The sequence below is a fragment of the Betta splendens genome, chromosome 15 (assembly GCF_900634795.4).
Source record: "Betta splendens chromosome 15, fBetSpl5.4, whole genome shotgun sequence".
In the NCBI taxonomy this organism is placed as follows: domain Eukaryota; kingdom Metazoa; phylum Chordata; class Actinopteri; order Anabantiformes; family Osphronemidae; genus Betta; species Betta splendens.
This window is the reverse complement of record NC_040895.2, coordinates 13,821,527-13,840,415: the sequence shown is the minus strand read 5'-3', so window position 1 is coordinate 13,840,415 and position 18,889 is coordinate 13,821,527. Positions and strand designations below refer to the sequence as shown.

Sequence of the window (18,889 nt, the reverse complement as noted above, 5' to 3'; positions counted from 1 at the left end):
TAGGTTTGTCTATTGCTTAGCAGTAAGTTGATAACGTTTCTAAAGCACATTTTACCTTTGCTAGTTTTGTAGCTCCATCTAGTGGATACAAAATATTTCACACTATCACCACACCTGATGCAGATAGAAAACTGTAGGCAATCATTCACAGATATAACAGGATTATATGTAGACGCCCCAGTTACTAGAAAAATCCCTAGATGTGTTATAAACCACATTTTAACTTTAAAAATTATGTTTAAATAGTTGAAGCTTTGAACTTAACCACTACTTGCGTAATAGAAACGTAAATAGAAAGCAACCTATCAACAAAGCTTCACTGGGAAATTATTATCTGGTTTAAAATGCGGTTACATGTTGCAATATGACAAGTTTACCTGCATGCAGTGGTGAGGAATCCAAAGCACCCGGAGTGAGCTGTCATATATGTGAAGAACACAAGACTAATTCAGCCACTGTCTCCTCCTGGAAGGCAAGAGGTCAGATAACAGAGCAACTAATGTCATCACAATGACTAATGGTAGATTAGTGCAGGATAAGTGAAAAACACATTTAAAGGCAAACAAATTTCAAGGATTAGTAAGTAAAGATACAGTTTACATGAATTCAATTGAATTGTCCTAATACTAAAAAACGGTACAAAGTCTGCAACCTCAGGTGAAATTGAACATTTTAATAATAGAAATTGCGTTGTAGACCGTTTCGCTGAAGCAATGACGCCACAGTAGAATTATTAAACTTTTTTTATATTACCATTATCTCAGATATAACTGAACACACTACATATTTACAGATTTACTGACTTACGCTTTGTAAAGACGTCAAACTCTCCGTCGCCCAAAACCGGCGTACAACTTCTAAATTTGTCAAACAATCGGCACATTTGCAGTTTATCTTTCAGTACGAAGTTTTCCAATGTGAAATATATGTCGGCCCACGGTCGCATTAGCACGCGGCCATACTTATTTCGGAATAGTTTTAACGACGCAAAGCTGCAAACATGTCAACAAAAACCGCGTTAAACGGAACAAACAAACAAACAAACCGAACAATAATTCCGTGGAACCACTTCCTGTTTACAAGCATCACGGGAACTGTATTTCCAGACGTCCGAGCATGTGTAACTGAATAAAAAATGTAAATCTGACGAAATAGTTTGCACTGATTGTTGTCATTATTATAAGATAAATAGATTATTTTAAGTGAGTGCACAGAAGCAGCCAACCATCAATCAGAACAGTAAGATTTATTTATTGTTTCCAGCTGCACTGTATGCTATATTGTTCACCTTGTACAAGAAACAAATACAAACACTCACACTAAAAACCAAACAATCTGCTAGCAGCCGTCTCTTGCTAACGTCACAGGGGTAAAGGGATGGATGCGGCTGCTGTTGTTCAGAGGGCGCGATGCCTCCGAGAGCCACAGCTGGATTTATTAGAGCAGAAAAACAAAGAAGAAAACAAAAGGTGGAGGAGGAGGAGGTGAGGTGATCACGTAAGACTATGATTATAAGAACGTACGGCAATACAAAGCATAAAGGTCAATACAAATCTAACAGGACTGAAAAGCTTGAACATCGAAAACGTACATTTGATATATATATATATAAAAATACCACAATGGAGAAAGAAGTGGACACATGAAAAGCAATAATCCAGACTTGTTGTTTTCACTTCCTGTTTAGATTTTGACGGATTATAAATTAATTCTTTTTCCTGAGTTGTTAAGAAATTTACTTTTTCTTTCTACTGTGCTGGCTGGTGCTGCAATTTATTATAGGTCCTATATGCAATCAGATAACGATTGGGACAATAATCAAATTTTCTAGGTACCTCATATCAGCAGATGTACCTGTAACAGTATTATATATTGAGCAGACACTCAACATTCATTTCCTAACCACCAATGGAAATTTTTAAACACGTTCTTGTTTTAAAGGGCCACGTCTTCCTTATGAGCTGAATTATTCTTCCTGGAACTGGGAACCGCCTCTACATTCATTAGCCACCAGCCAAAAGGAGGAGAGAAGAGCAGAGTCCGGATTTGTGACGGCGTTGTGGTCACCACATCAGCTGATGTTTCTCGTCTGCTAAAACGAATGTGCAACTGTACGTCCATTCATTTTCACACATAGGAGAACAGAAATACAGAGATTCATTTGCAACAGAAACACAGATTATAGGATAAAAATAATAAAAATAAAAATAACTCACAGTTGTTTGTACTGAAATGGTTGAAATGTAAAGAAAAGAGGGGGGTAAGAAAGCTTGACGAATCTGTGATCCTCTTCCTTTGAAACCAAACAAAATGGGTCAGATATCCTTCCTCTATGTGGGAATGTCAGCATGTCCCAGAGTCAAGAGGAACCCCCCTAACATGTACTCAAAAATAAAGATAAAAACTAAAATATGACTCAAATCAACAAAGACCAAAAACAGAAAAGGATGGAGGAGAGGTTGCAGATCTTCGGTGCATGAGTTTGACGGTCAGTCCCATCTCAGAGTGGCAGCGTGTGCGTGGTTCAGCATCCACCGTCCTCACTCAGGGCTTAGTGGTTTCATACAAAAAAAGGAAAACGCGTGAACGTCTGCCCGGCAGGCGGCCTGCTGCTCGATTCAGACGGCTGACGTCAAATGTTGTTGGATGGTCGAGTCGGTCGAGCCCCCTGCTCGTTCGTTGAGCAGCAGTCCTACGGCTCAGTCATGTGCTCTCTCATGGGGTCGCCATGTTTGGAGGGTTGATTAGGGGAGGTGGCCTGTGATGGATGGGTACCAGGGGGCAAGGTGTGGGCGATGGGGACTCCCCCAGGCACCAACCCCTCCATAGGTCCAGGAACGCCCACCACACAAGAAGGAAATCTGCGGAGAGAGAGGAGGACATTATCACCAACACAGGGAAAAGGAACTGCAGCACATGAGAGGGACTGGGTCCTAGTCTGGTGTAGGGGAGGACTTAAAGAGTTGGTCACCAAAAAAAAAAAAAGTATATACTTATATTTCTTACATGCTAAAAAAATATTGAAAAAAAAAATATTTTTTTAAAAAAATATTTTAAAAAAATATTTTTTTAATTTGGGTGAACATTTCTTTACAACAGGGAGCTGAAGGAAACATAATATCCCAGGTTAAAAAAACTCCCTCTTCAGCCATGATGTGAGGCCATATTTCACTATAACACGCATATTTTGCAATTTGTCGCTCCAAATGCTTATGAAAGGTTAATTAACACACACATCATCGTGAGTTCTAAACTTAAATGCATGAACACTGGAGCGGTTCGTGTTTCGGGGTGGTGGTGGGAGGTCGAGGGGAACTGATGAGATGCCGGGTAGTGGGGGTCAAGTTACAGACACGTGAGTGTGGAGCAGGAAAAGGCTGCAGATTTCAATAGGAGCTGTTGTATTTATTAATGAGGTTGTCGGTTTGCCTTGGCCCGTGGACCAGCAGCGGTCGTATTCATTTACCTGGTTGAGAATTAGGTATATAATTTGTCCTGCATTCCCCCCGTTGCTATGGCCTGTACCATGGTTTGGTTCACTCGGCTGTGTGAGAGAAGCAGTTCAGTCTGGTTGAGACAGTATAGAGGCTGAGAAACCAAGAGCCTAGACTTAACAAGGGATAAAGTCACTTGGACCATATTCTAGGTTTAAATATGCACCAAAAAATTGGACCCAGCCTAAAATTCAGATTAAAGAAAAGCCAGAACTCAGAAACATACATAGAAACATCTAAGCTGGCTCAGACTCATGTGCAAAGACGTGTTGTAGGTGCTGACGTGACACAGGTCAACTCTGAGCGACACGAATCGCCCGCTGAGTCCACAGTAATCCACCTCCTACCTGTAGGCAGCACCATTGATCTCAGGGTGAACTTGAGGCTGCTGCTGCTCCATCACTCCCCAGGGGGCCGTGGTGACAAAGAACTCTTTGTTGACACAGTTCCGGAGGCTGTCGGGGATACGGCCTGCGTCGGGGCGAGATCGAAAGATCGGTAAGCGGAGGCACCAAGAAACGGCGGCGTGTGGTGCATTCGAGGGCGTCTCTGTACAGTACCAGTGATGGCCCTGCGGATCTCTGTGGCCGCAGCCTCCCTCATCTCCAGTGACGCCTGCTCGCTGTACCAGGCAGTGTGTGGTGTGCAGATCAGGTTGGGGGCGTCTTTCAGAGGACCTTGTGAAAAACTGAAGAAGAGAAGCTGAGTTGAATCTAAGAATGGACTCTCAAGGCTGAAGAGAAGAAGTTGTGTTCACACGCACTTGAAGGGCTCCGACTCGTGCACGTCCAAGGCAGCTCCCCGTATCCGGCCCTCCTTCAAGGCCTGAGCCAGAGCTTTCTCATCCACTAGACCTCCCCGCGCAGAGTTGACGAGGAAAGCACCTTGACGCATCTACACACATCAGCACAGTGTAGGTTTTTACTCTCTCAACAATTATTCAAGCATTCAGCGCGTCAGACGGCGCTGTCAGTGCCTCAATGCTGCGTGGGAGGATTTGAGAAAAAAAAAAACTGGCAAACTTATGCTTTTCAAATAAAGACTGACATAGAACAAAGGGCTTTCCAAAGAGAGCACTAATCCCCATCTCTTCACAAAAGCTCTTACTCGGTGTATATAAAAAACTGCATTGCAATTGCGGATGAACAGTGAAGCTATTATTCACTTTAAAAGCAGCAGGTGTGTATGATTCAAAGCGTTATAAAACCACCAGTTTACCACCAGCTGCAGTTCAGCCTAGTACCTCCAGGTGGCAGGAGCGGCCAGGACAAGACTCGCTTATGTGCTGTTAAATTGCTATTAGAGGAATATATGTTTGCAGAACGTGCCTCCTGGTGCTTCACCTCCCAGACCTGGCACAAAAAGGTGGTTTTCAAAGTGCAAACCGTGTTTAGCTCAGCTGCTGGTTAACTTGCACGCCTGACCTGGCGGCCAGCAGCATTCCTTGGCTCATTGCTGACTGTTGGCAGTTTGCAAAAGGTGCAATGTGCTGCTCTGAATACCGCTGCTGAGGAGACTGCCATCTGCTATGGGAGGTAGTAACAATGAGCCTCTGCTGGCTGACTCGCTTTCTGTTTCCTGCAGCTTTCGTGACGGGAGCGATTCAGAGCGCCGCTCACCTGCTTGATGGTGAAGTCATTGATGAGGTGGTGGTTGTGTTCATTTAAGTTGCAGTGCAGGGACACGCAGTCGCTCTGGTAAAGCAGGTCCTGGAGCGTGTAGACTCGCTGGACGCCCAGCGAGCGCTCCAAGCCGTCCTGGAGGTAGGGGTCGTAGAAGATGACGTTAAAGCCAAAGGCCTTGGCTCGCATCGCTACGGCTTGGCCTGTGCGACCTGGTGGGGGCGTGAAACCGAAAGAAAACTATAAGTAGCTATTGTCTAGTGAACAAACCCTATAGCAATGCACAGGAAGCCACTCACCAAAACCGATGAGGCCAAGTGTCTCTCCGCGGATCCTGGCTGCCCCTGATGCCACCTCGCGGATCTGCTCCACACTCTGGACCCGCGTGCCCTCCCGGAGAGCCTGGTACAGCCAGGTGTTTCGTCGGTACAGGTTGAGGATGTGACAAAGTGTTGAGTCTGCGGTTTCTTCTACAGCCGCTGAGGGAATATTGCACACCGCAATGCCTGGGAACGATGAGAGGAATAAAAAACTGAGAAACAATGAAGCTTAATTATATTGTTACATTTATAATAGTCAGATTTAATTACTGTGTGGAGATTGGTCTGTTTATTTTATTTTATTTTTGCACAATAATTTGAGAGGAATGTCTTTTCTTAATGACCTCCTACAAAACAAAAGTGCACTGCACGTACAGTAAAATTGAATTGTGAAGAATACGAGCATGAGTGGAGCTGCTAATTATGCACATCTGAGGAACATTTCTGAAAAAAATCCAAGTCATTGTGCTGAAATGTATTAACACAAACAACAGTAATTAGGATATCACACTAAATCCTGCTCTCATACCAAACATATGCTGAAGGGGCCAAATGGGAATCTGAGAGAGTTTCATATCAGTTGGAGCATCTGCTCTGCATATGCAAGCAGTTTCATTACATATTCTGTTTACATTATGTAATTATTCACGTTACATATGTTGTTTATGTTAAATAAATATAGCAAGCAGAGTTTAGTTTGGCACACGTCCAAAAGTGCACTATCCTTATCCATAATGCATTGTTCCTATTTATTTATTCTTGTGTTTTAGTGAATGAATGAGGCATATGGGCAGTTAAGTTCCCCCTCGTTCATTATTCTCGGCATATGCTCGCTGTCTGCCTCTGAAGCACGCTCCCCTTCCGCTCGTTTTCCCCACGTCTGCCTCTCTCAGGCTCACCGAGCTCCCCGGCAGCCTTGATGTCGATGTTGTCGTAGCCGCTGCCGATGCGGATGATGATGCGCAGCGCCTTGAACTTCTCCAGGTCCTCTCTGGTCAGCGTGATGGTGTGGTACATCATGGCTCCTACCGCCTCGTTCAACACCTGAGGGACGACGGGGAGGAGGAGGCATCACCGTCATCATCCACATCAGTGTCATATTGAATCATTGTTTGCACAACAATCAGCTGTGTCCAAGATGGAACAAACAGTTTTTCATCTGCATTTATTACGCGATCACAATGTCCATATTGCTTATAATCACTATCTGTCCGACATTCATATTCAGATGGATGCTCCATAGCTGTATGTATGAGAAACTCGTTTCAGAAATGAATGAGTGCTTTCACCACATCCCATTTTCCTGGACCTGGAAGTTCATGCCTGCTATTCTTCATCTAAATGCAAATGGATTGTTTATGTGTGCTCTAAAATATGAGGAGTTTTCTATGGCTTTATAATGAGAGATTGCCAAAGCTGGTTTGTGTCACAATCCATTCATCCAGAGTGTATGAAAACAAGGTTAGAGTGGATGCAGGCAGGGCTGCAAAGCCCGACAGCTGCCGAGGAGCGCAGGAAGTACCTGTTGCAGTTACAGCTGCTGAATAACACCTTGAAATCCTTAATCTGCAAACAGGATTTAACTAACCAAACCAAATCTTAATAGCCATGAATTTCCATGCAACACTTTTCACTGGCAGCAGGAAAACAAGCCGCGAGCAGGTTTACATAAAGTGGAAAAAATGTGCAAATGGGCTTTGTGTTGTGTTAATGGAGCTGGTGTACGCCTTCCCACCGTGATGTGCAGGGCTCCAGTAATTCTAGTGTAACAACGCTTGAGCAAAAAGATCTGTGGCCATGTAACAGACATCAGATATTTACACATTAAATACATACACAAAAGCTAATAAATGCACCGGTTGGGCAGGAGCCACATCCCTGGTGTTAATTCCACTTCTGAATAACATGACGTGCCCCATTTCACTTCAAGCCTCCTCTTCTTCTGACTCATGTAATGCAATTATCCCCATTACCTTCCTCAACTGTGGCTTAACAGCAGTTACAACGATTAAAAATAACACATCATTTTGAATTTCAGAAGTTCTTCTTTGCCTTTCCAAGGACAATACTGCACTAGGAAACACGCCATGAGGACTTTCTAATTAACCTTCCTTTAAAGTCTCCTCACCGGGGTTTTTAAAATGACAGCAGGTCGAATTCCAGTGACAGAACTGCTTCATGTGCTTTTGTTCGCTCAGAGTGTGAGTTTGTTTTTCTTGTTGGGCTTTAACAAGGCTTCACTACAGAAACCCGTGTGTGTGTGTGTGTGTGTGTGTGTGTGTGTGTGTGTGTGTGTGTGTGTGTGTGTGTGTGTGTGCGTGTGCGTGTGTGTGTGTGTGTGTGTGCGTGCGCGCGCGCATGCATGTGTGTACAGTATGTGAGCGTGGGTGTGTGGGTGTGTGCGTGCATCTGTGTGTGTGAGCGCTGCATCTGTAGCCTCTGCTGTGCAGTTATAGTTGTGGGATTGCAGCCAACCTTCCTGCTCCCAACCGGGTCATCTGTGTGTGTGTGTGTGTGTGTGTGTAACGTATTCACTGTGAGAACATCTACTACTACTCAACAGGAAATGACTTTAGTGATATGAAGAACAGAAATCAAGTCCTTCTAAATTCAGAGGGTTTTTCACTTAAATATTTTTATACAAAGAACATAAAAAGAAACACTTGAGCTTGGATTTTAAAACTGCTCGGGTGTATAGACGATAAAATAAGACAAATGTTTCACCCACTTTGGCTCTGAACAATTATACCACATTTCTATTATCAGCCTCCTCCTCCTTATTTAACAAAGCCGCTGCTGAGCACCCAGTGGGATTAGAGTCGGTGATGAAACCATTATGGTTGAACTGGGAAAGTGTAACAAGTCAGTGGGCTGAAATATTATTAAAACATTACACAGGAGGAGATCGAGAAGGAGAGAAGGGATGATTCCTCTGCACTCAAGTGAAGCTAAATTATTCAGGAATTATACTTATAGTTCAAAGTATATCTGACTGCAGTGTGCTCATGACTTCCTTCAGATTCTCCACTCCTACTACTACTACTACTACTACTACTACTGCAATTTCATAGTGTTGCTACTATCCCAGGAGTACATAAACAGATATCATGAAGCTAAAATCAGACCATGAAAGTCATTTTAGTACCTTTTCATGTATCTCCTGTGTTGACTGAGCGTCACAAAAAGCCACGGTGGCCAGGTCTTTGAGGATGGGCATCTCCACGGTGCAGTCGCGTCCATCCAGCAGCGCCACCAGGGGGCGCGGGTGCATGGGCCCATTCATAATCTGGGGCCGGATACCTGCAGAGAAACAGAGGGGTAAGAGAGTTAAAGAGTTAATTATTCATGTAAAGGCAAGTGTGCTGCAAGAAGCAGCTGTAAAATGGGCGTTGGGGTGGGGGGTGGGGGGGGTGCTTCCAGCAGGAAGTGTTTACACAGGCCATGAACAAATTGGTGGCTAACCGAGCCACACACACACACACACACACACACACACACACACACACACACACACACACACACACACACACACACACACACACACACACACACACACACACACACACACACACGCAAAAGGAATCAATACTATCAAACTGAGCTATTAAACCATCATCATTATCTCCCTAACCTGGCAACACACACTCACACATGCTACGCTGGTGCTCTGACCAGTCCCCTCCCCATCCTCCTCGGGCTCACTGTTATCCACACTGTTACCAGGCAACAGGTCCTTTCACCCCATGAGGTCATCACCTCCATTATCCTATCACCATACAGAAACTGACAGGCCTCCTGTGTGCGCGTCTGCGCCTTCTGTACAGTTTACACCCTCCGAAAAGAGCTGCGTTCAGTCAGCGAGTAACAGCAGCGGGCTTCCAGCGGCTTCATAGGAGTTGGAGGTTATCTCTGGGCTTGGACTTCCAGTGATGATACAGTGGACGAGTTAGAAACTGCAAGCGTGCCTCCGCTAACCTAAATACTGATGTGACGCATTCATTCTGTGAGAGAAAATATAATTCCTGGAGAAAAATCGGACAGTGCGGATCCGAATTCTACTGAAAAGAGGGAAGCACAAGGGAGAAAGAGGTGGGGGACATCCACACACCGCCGCTCTGGCTCCCTGCTGCCTGTTGTCATGGTGATTAAAGGATTTGGGCAGGATTATGAAATATTTTATTTAGTGGCATCTGCGCTGCTGCGGAAGATGTCCAAGCCTGGTCGTTCTGCGTGTGCCACTCTCGCTCCTCCAGTTCTGGGAAGCGGAGACAGCGAGTGACCCGCACATACAGCGCGAAGCACATTAGACAGAAGCACGCGATGGAAAAACGAGGCGCGCGTGGAAATGTGGCAGTGTTTTGGTTCCATGCGCTTGCATTCTTCACGAGTGCACTCGATCCCTGCGGTGCACAGCTAAGCAGATAATTGAAAAGGTCACATTGATTATTAATCCAGCTTTTAATACGCTTCTCTCTGAAAAGTTTTTCCCATTAACTACATTTTTTTAACAGTCAGCTTATTATTTACAGGAATGGAATCTATTATGAACAGAAAGTCGTTGTTAGATGAAAAATGGGATCCTTCACTTTACTGTTAAACACTGACTTTGTTTGTTGTCACGAATCCTTTTCTTAACGCTTGGAATCATTTATTCCGCTCAGCGTCATCCTGGCCTTTATTGAGCGTAAGTAAAGTAAAGATGAATCTGGAAAAGTCTGCTTACAAACTAGAAAGAAACAGGCGAACTATGGGACGCGTCACTGGGCCGATACCAAGAACTGAACGCCAGTGGACCTCATCTTCTGTTGCGTCTGGAGCTTTGTTCTAAAATATGTTTCTTGTCATTTTCTGAACTTTGAGGAAATGCATCAATGAATCACTCATTTCACTCAAACACGTTCATCTTAAGGCTCAAGCTGACAACTAGCCAATAAACCAGTTTTACAGGCTTTTTGCCTAAACTGCATTCTGTTAGTTGTTATTGCCGCTGTTATGCGGGTGATTTTTATTGTCGTTTTCCTTTTATATTTGTTTTTACTCTCACTGTCACTTTACACTTTGTTCTATTAAATGCTTTGGAAATAATCATTTTTATTACAATCTCTGCTCCAGCTATAAAAATAATGTTATTGTGCAACTCTGATAAAATTGCAGTACTTCGTTAAAGTATAAATGACATATGTATAAATAGAGCATGAATGATGAGAAAAGAAGAAAGAAGCTCGGGAACTAAAGGTTAAAAGGAACAGTATAGAAGAGGTGACCTCGGACTGTGTGTTCCTCTTTGAGAATAGAAGCTGGGAGCATGTATTATTCTCACTGGAGGGATTCTGTGTGTGGTGTGTGTGTGTGTGTGTGTGTGTGTGTCAGCTCTGGGGAGGAGGAGGACCATTTGCTAAACACACCTGTGGCTCCCAAGCTCTCACTGCAGCTCCTCATCACACTCCTGCAGAGTTCATTATCACATCTCAGGCTGGCTGAGGAAAAAATGACTTCTATAATCTAAAGGGTCACACACACACACACACACACACACACACACACACACACACACACACACACACACACACACACACACACACACACACACACACACACACACACACACACACAACTCCTCAAACAGACGTGGCCTTGTGCGCGCAACACACAAGCACAGAGTCTGGTGAAAAGACAGGACAGACAGGACAAAAACACAAAACACAGGAATCGCTCGCTTATGCTGAACACAAACACACATGAACAAGAAGCAGCGTCGCTCATAGGAAGTAGGTCAAAGCGCCGCTGATTAATTATTACCTGGTGGCTAATTGGCTTTGTCCAGTCTGAAAAGGCAACACGTGGCACCACATTAGCACATGATGGACCAGAGGATAATTAACACCCAGCAAAGCCGTTAATTAGGATCTGAACCACTGGGATACCTGGGCAGTAGAAACTAATTTACTGGGTTGAAATAGAAGAAACTGACTCTTCCTGTTTTCACTCCGTTAAGTAAGAATAGATGTGCAATTTAAAAAGGGCTGCGCAGGTTTGGACCTTGCTGCTCTGTGTTCACTCACAGCCAGAGCAGCGTCTTTTATGGACTAGTCGCTAGTCTGACAATCATCATAGTACTGCTACTTACTGGCCGTGTTATGGTTTTGTTTTCGTGATGAATGAGTTATTTTGCAATCACAATAAAAAATAGATTATGTAGAGATTGTGAAACAATTACACCCTGATTGCAGAGAAACAAACCACCACAACGCGTTTCCATTGGGATGGTTTTTATGCAGAAACCTCCAAAATCAGAGCAAAACACAGTAAAGTGCTCCTCATCCCAAAACCCTTGTGTCGCAGAACTTACGGGCCACAAAATCCAAATCTAACCCCATCTGCCTCCTCCTCTGTTCTGCCACTTTCTCCCCCGTTGGGTCGGCACCAGCCTTGGGAGGAAACAAGAGCACAGCCAGAACCCTTCCCGTCCCTCCCGACGCTACACACTCACACTTAAAGTGGAACAAAACGGCACCGCGGAGCCGTTTGTCAAGTGCCTTTTTGCTGCTGCGTGAACCTCTGGGTGTCGTAACGCGACTAGAGGTGGTTTACATTAGGAGATTGGATATTTTGGCTGGAAGACTGTTAAAAAAAACAAAAACAGCTTCCATTCCTCTGTTGTTGTACTCAAAGACTTCATCATCGCACAACAGCGCGCATTGTCAGTAAGCCAGCGAGTATTAGACAAACACCGACACCCCTCAGGAAACGCCTGAATGAACCAAGGTTGATATCATCCTTCAGCCAGTGCTAATCACAAACTGGATGATTCTCCAGGAAGTATGAAAACTTCTGGCAGGAGCGGGCAAGAGCGCTCTCAGAACCACAAATGGGTTACAGATGTTCCTGACTGAGAAGTCCTTTTGGATTGTGACAAACAGAAATAGAAGTCGTCCTCTGAAACGTCGGAGGGAAAAAGCGGCGCTCACGGGAGCAGCGAACGCTCCGCCGTGTCCGATTCTCCTCAACGTACGGGGCGACGGCGGAAAAGCAGCCCCGAAAACTCTGCGGCCAGATGCCGTGAGTCAGAGTTTTCAGGGAAAAATCATTTCCTAAATAGAGCACAAACAATCAATGAAAGAAAATAAACCCTGGCCTCCAAGCCGCATTTCTCCCCCTGATGTATTTCTATTGGTATTTAATAACGCTGGCCTGCATCAGTTACTGCAGCTTTCATTCCCGGGCTCCCTTTCCTCGCAGACCCAGCGCTCCGGCTTTGTGGTTTCGAGGTTCTCCAGCAGGACTTGGTCTCTTTACAAAGATGACTTCATTCGCGGTAATGTGCTCCCTGCGGATTCGCCCGTGTCTTGTTTGTGCAGTGGTCACACACACTGTGAAAAGACGAACTGTCCGCTTTGTGACTGCAGGGTCGTATCCTTTTACCTCAGTGATTTTCTCAGTAATTACACTGTGTACTCTGCCATCTCCGATCCGTCTTAATGGCCCCCTGAGACAGGCTGTCGCTCCCCCGCAGGTGACGACGCCATTCTTCTAAAGCGCTGATGTCATTTTTAAACAGGTGACTTCTGTTCTTTTTTTTTCTCTCTTCCTCCTCCATGTGTGGAAGGTGATAAAATGCCCCAGCATTGCTAAAAACGGGCGTGATACGAGCCCTGGACGGTCCCCGCGCCGGTGCCAGCGTCGGTGGAACAATAAAATTACAAAAGCGAAAGGAAGTGAGAGAGATTTTCCATGGCATGCTGATGTCAGGGCCGCGGCAGCGTCGGTCGCAGGGTTCATAGTGAGCGTTCAGAGAAAACGACTCGGCGGTTGATGCGGAGCCAAAATGGGCTCAGAGGGCTTAGGACCAACAGCTGGTTCTGGTTACCTAGCAACCCCCTAGCTGGGGGCCTCAGTGATGGGATAGTCCCAAGGAAAGGAGAAGGGGGCAAGCGTATCACCCAGCAGGCTCCCTTTGTAGCAAGTGCAGCAGAGAACAGACAAGTATGATCTGAGAATATTAAACGTTGCCCCGAAAAGAAAAAAAAAAAAAAAAAAAAGAGGCAGCACGCCGCCCAACCTGGCAACCCAAACATGGAACGTCCCAAGCCTAGGTGGCACAATCCTTGATTCAGCGCAACATTCCGGGAACGCGCTCGCTGTGAGCCAACCTGGCTTCACACACACACACACAGGCACGCACACACACACAGGCACGCACACACACACACACACACACACACAAAGTTTGGCTGCTCTTAGCTTCACACACACCCACAGATGATACCCATTAATGATCAGTGATCATCAGCGGTGTCAGATTTTGTGGAACGCACTGCGCGAGGCCATTCACAGCTCCCTCTCCCCCTGCATCTGCTTTCTCAGTGCCGGCCGCGTGCGTCCACCTGCAGCCTGCTCACAATATAAAACAGAAACGTTCCACTTTTACAACTGTGCAAACACCAATCTGGCGCCTGTAATTCTTGGGAGTGTCCACTTTCTTCAGCATGTTTACAATCCCCTGCCATGCGTGGAAACGAGGGGAGGTGTAGTCTTTTTTTTGGCAGCACGGCCCGCTCCGGGCCCGGCTGGACCCTATCAGCGCCGGGCTGCGCCGCCACCACCCCAGCGTGTCTCTTCTTCCACTATGTGGACACACAAAGACCTTGTTTGTCCTCCCGGTGCCTGCGCTGCCCGAAAACTTATCGCCGCCCAAACGCCTGGCCAATATTAAGGGGGGGGGGAGGGGGTTGACAGAGCACATCACAACAACATCTGACACAAGTTCTGTACGCTGCTTTGTTTATTACTGCTGTAACAACTGCATTCAATTCAATTCAATTCTCCCACTGATCTTATCAATGCGTTTCATTTATTCCGAGCACAGAGACGCGAGTCGATCCTCATCACAAGCCCCGTTTCTCATTACGATCGACGAACAGGAACAAGCACGACTTCGCGCTCGCACAAAGACACACGTGCACCCATTCCTCTGTGACTTTTCTACCCTCCGCAGCCAACGATACAACCCCCCCAAATCACCCCCCCTCGCCGTGGAGAGGTGCAGAGCTCCGTGATTTCATACCGAGGAAACACTGACACACACACACTGTTTTCATGACACACTTCATTGCAAAAACATAAGAGGCTCATTAGCCTTGAAGCCGAATCCAACTCTCCACCCTCCCACTTCTCACCATCACACACACACACACACACACACACACACACACACACACACACACACACACACACACACACACACACACACACACACACAAACCACAGCGTTTTATTATGAGGGCAACATGCACACGACAATGAGAACATGCTCCTTGCCTGGGAAATGCTGTCTCCACATCCTTTAAATCAGGGGCTGCACATGGCAGAGAAAAAAAAAAACAGAAGAGGAGAAGAAGAAGTGGGCGTTGGGGATTCACCCACAGTACGCCCTAGGGTTATCCTCTCCTCTCTAGCCTCTCTCCCTCCCTCCTTCCTCCCCTCCCTCTCGCTGCCTTGCCTCACTGTCTTGTCCTGCTCTCTCCTACTGCTTTCTTCCAAATCTGTCCTTCTTCGTCACCTCACCCCCCGACGCTCCATTTGTCTTTTTCAGACGACTGCTGTTCCTGGGGGTGGAGGGGTTGGGGGGGGGGGGGGGGGGGGGGGGGGGGGGGGGGGGGGGGGGGGCACAGGGGGGCAGCGGCTAAGGAGGGGGGGGGGGCGATGGGTGAGCGATTGTCACCACGCCACCCCGTGCAGTTGCTCCAAACTCCCTTAATCTCCAAACAGGGGAAAGAAGAAGAAGAAGAAGAAAAAAATAACTGGATCTCTAATCGTCCTCCGCCAGTAATGTGCACTTTCCGCCTCCTTAGCGCGATCACTTGTATCTCCCCTCCGCAGCCTCCCGCGTCCTGCTCCGTCTCCCTCGTCTCTCCCTCCGCGGCGGCGTCGGGCCGTTCATTCAGACGTCAGCCGCACTCCGTCAGCCTTTTGTCGCGAGTCACAGAAAGACGGAGGAGAAGAAGAAGAAGGAGGAGGAGGAGGAGGAGGAGCGGGGTGGCGGGACGGTGGGGAATGGAACTGATGAAGAAGAAAAAAAAAAAGAACAAGCCGGTGTCACAGCTACGCAGGAGAAAATAAAGGAGGGAGGTAAATAAAAGAGACGAAAGAGAGGAGGGGGGAAAAAATCCTTGAAGAGCACCAGTCACAGCGAGAGGTGCAGCGTTGCTGGCACATGTGCGTCTCCCTCCTCCATTCTCTCTCTCCGACCTTCCCCTTCGCTCAACATATTTTCCTTCGCTTTTTTCCCCTCTCTCTCTCTCTCTCTCTCCCCCCCGTCCCTCCCTCTGCGCCTTTCTGTTTTATTATATGTGATCTGGCCTTCACGGCCCTTCAGCAGCGCCGGCCCCTCCCCTCCCCTCCTCCCTCCCCCTCCCCTCCCCTCCACTCCTCCCCCCTCCCCTCCGTCTTGCTCGCAAACTCCGCTCCGCGATCGCGCTCTGATTTTATCCGGCGCACTCGGAGCTGTTTAACATGAGAAGATTGGTTTTGCCGCTGAAGGAGCGATCCGTTTTTTTGTCGCACTCGCACAAAGGACTCACCCAGACGTACACGCGAACCCGACGCCCGTGGCACCCTGTACAAACACGACGAACAGTCTTTAACTGACATTGAAAATCCGCCATAGGCGCAGCACGACTTCCCTAAATTCTGAATTAAATCTTAGTTCAAGTAGCGGCTGCGGAGCCGTCTGGGGAACAGATCAAGCACCAAGCGCGCTCACGTGCACGCACAGACATGTACACACCTCTCAGCTTTGTCTATTTTTTTTTCACATGAACTCATGGAAGCACTTCAGAGAGTCAAAGTGATCCTGAGATTTCAAACCCAAGCGCAGGAGTGGCAGATTAGCGTGTTTACGCTGCACCCCGGCCCGGGCTACTCCATCCCTCACAGGCGCCTTAAAGGATTGTGATAATAAAGGTTAAGAAGACTTTGCTTTCAAGTAACCGTATGCAGCTACTGAGTTGGTTTTGAAGCGGGAAACACAAAATGTGGTAAAGCTATAGGGAATTATTAACTTGAATTATGACAGCCTGAAAATGGTTTCTGACGTATTTCAGAGTAAATGATTCATAATGAAATGGTTTGTCTGAGCTATGAAGCAACATTTTTTTTCTGTTAATGATGTGTTCAGAAATGAGCAAACTAATTTATTATACTTTTTATCTATTCATCTCAAAATTCAGATTCATGAAAGTGAAGCCTTCATTTCTATAAAGACGAATTAAATGTGACCTTTAGTCATTTTCAGCCTTCTGTAGTTCGTTGTAACCTTCAAGACAATGAATGTTCACATTCATTATCTACTGTGTGTTTGCCATGTATCACAACATGGATCTAACCCAGATATTAGTATCAGCAAACACAAAGGTGCATTTAAAGCTCTGACTACAACACAATGCTCTGTGTCACACTGCTGTAATGTGCGGGGGGTAATGTGTGTACTCGCTGCGAGCTCAAAAGTAGAGAGGAGAGTTTAAAGGGCGCCATTCAGAGGCTTTGGTTACAACATGTAACCAGAGCCCACAAACTACGCCTGGAGCAAAAAGCCTCATTCATGAAACGAGAAGGGCCTACTGTATGATTTGACCTCTAAAATCCACCGTCCCATCTGCCTGCTGTGATCGACACGCGGGGGGACAAGGGGTGAGCGGAGAACGGGGAACAGACAGACAGGTGGACGACAGACGAGTCCGTTTCATTATAAGACAGGCGCAGGCATTCTTGTTTGCCATTCACTCCCCGTCTGCACATCGTTCCACTCCTACACCTCCATCGCCTCCTGCGACTTGAGCCAACTGGCTTGATTAAAGAGAGAAAGAGATGTAAAGAGGATGTGAGCGAGCGGAAAGTGGTGGGAGAAGGCGTCGCGCATTGCACCCTTCAAGAGCGCCGCGGCGTGTGAAGAGGCATCCGTGCAAATGCAACAAATACGTCCGTGCTGGATTCAAATGTGAGCTCCGGACTCCGCTTTAACCTGCTCCTGCCCGAATCCAAACGCACAGTCTACTCCGGAGCAGACAAGGCAATAATGGCTGCTTGAACGCGCTCGCACAAACAAACACAAATCCTCCTCCTCCCCGTGAGGCTGAGAACACTGTGAAACACAATCCCATTTAGAGCCCCGTGCGATCCTGAATGCGGCTGACATGCCTACTGAGAAATGCATAATATTTTCTCCGGGTGCAAATGAGATTCATCTGCACCTCTAAACATATCTCTGTCCCTAGCTTTTGTTAAAACACAGCCCGACAAAGTGTCAAGCGCCGCATCGCCTGCCTCCACGCACACAGTCGCTTTATATCCAGAGAACACGGTCTCCTCTGCCTCTACTTGAGTCTGGTTTAACACCCGTGAAGATTTGATTTTCTCAAAATGAATAATTCAGGGTCACTGCCTTGTTAGCACCGAGAGGAGAAGAGGGGAGCGGAGAATAGGAGGCTGAGCGTTCCTTTTCTCTTTATTGGCTCCTTTATTCCTCTTTTCTCCTTAGGTTGGACACATTTAGGAGTCTGTCCTTCGCTCACCTCTGCTCACAGCCGATGCATGATCACTTCAAGTTTCTAGAAAAGGACACAGCAGACTGACCAGAAAGTGCCTCATACCTTCCAGGACACACTTTCAAGCCTTTCATCTTCTGATGCTTCCTCTGCAGCATAATATCTGAATGCTGTATGTGTTACTGCATCAGCAAAAAAAAAAAAAGAAAAGAAAATGCTGTGTAAACAGTGTGCAGCTGTGAGAAATGATGGTCTCTTCATCACTGAAGTGTTTGAGATGCTACTCAGCGTATCCAAAATAAGTTTCACTTCAGAGCATTTGGTGGCAGTGTCTTCTCCCTCGCTCGCTCCCAAATGAAATGGCAGCGCCACCATTTACATAATCCCCCATTTGCACTCCACACTTCGTTTTTAAGATTCACTGCCTCTAAAAGAAGTCAGTCATTTGCTATCTAATCTCAAGTGGCCCCGTGTGCATTTAATTCCATTCCTCGCCCCCCCCCACACACACACACACACACACACACACACTCAATCTTCCTCTCTGTTCTGCTGTGTTCGTTTGGATTCAATCTCCTCCCATCTTTCCTCATTTCCTTCATTTTCCTGCAGTCGGGCTCTATAACCCACAACCACAGTCATGAATAAATGTGCTGAGCTAGGTATGACGTTTGCTCAGCAACATATTTCTCCCATTACTTCTGCCCGCTTTATTTTTCTACAAAGTGAAGGATGAACAAATGACAGAGACAATAAGGAAAGAAAAACGGCGACTCAGGAAACAAATATAAGGAGAAAACGCTCCAGATTTGTAACAATGTAATCCTGACAGAGCGAGAGAGAAAGAAAAGAGGCCGGACACTCAAAAAGGAAAGGAAATGACTGCTTGATATGAACAGGAACATCTGGAA

The 18,889-nt window shown here is 46.4% G+C and overlaps 1 protein-coding gene across 2 annotated transcripts in view; it reads right to left on the bottom strand.

Annotated features, from left to right (window-relative positions):
• Positions 1–1,227: 1,227 nt before the first annotated feature.
• Positions 1,228–18,889, bottom strand: part of ctbp2a (C-terminal binding protein 2a) — a 44,426-nt gene continuing 26,764 nt past the window's right edge. For both annotated transcript variants that reach the window (XM_029126968.3, XM_029126966.3), the window contains 9 exons: positions 8,582–8,736; positions 6,336–6,480; positions 5,416–5,622; positions 5,114–5,328; positions 4,258–4,388; positions 4,055–4,182; positions 3,842–3,965; positions 3,467–3,544; positions 1,228–2,861 (listed from right to left, as the gene is read on the bottom strand). In XM_029126968.3, the coding sequence (XP_028982801.1) occupies positions 3,478–3,544; positions 3,842–3,965; positions 4,055–4,182; positions 4,258–4,388; positions 5,114–5,328; positions 5,416–5,622; positions 6,336–6,480; positions 8,582–8,736 (1,172 nt within the window). In that variant the 3' untranslated portion in view covers positions 1,228–2,861; positions 3,467–3,477. The remainder of the gene's footprint in view (positions 2,862–3,466; positions 3,545–3,841; positions 3,966–4,054; positions 4,183–4,257; positions 4,389–5,113; positions 5,329–5,415; positions 5,623–6,335; positions 6,481–8,581; positions 8,737–18,889) is intronic.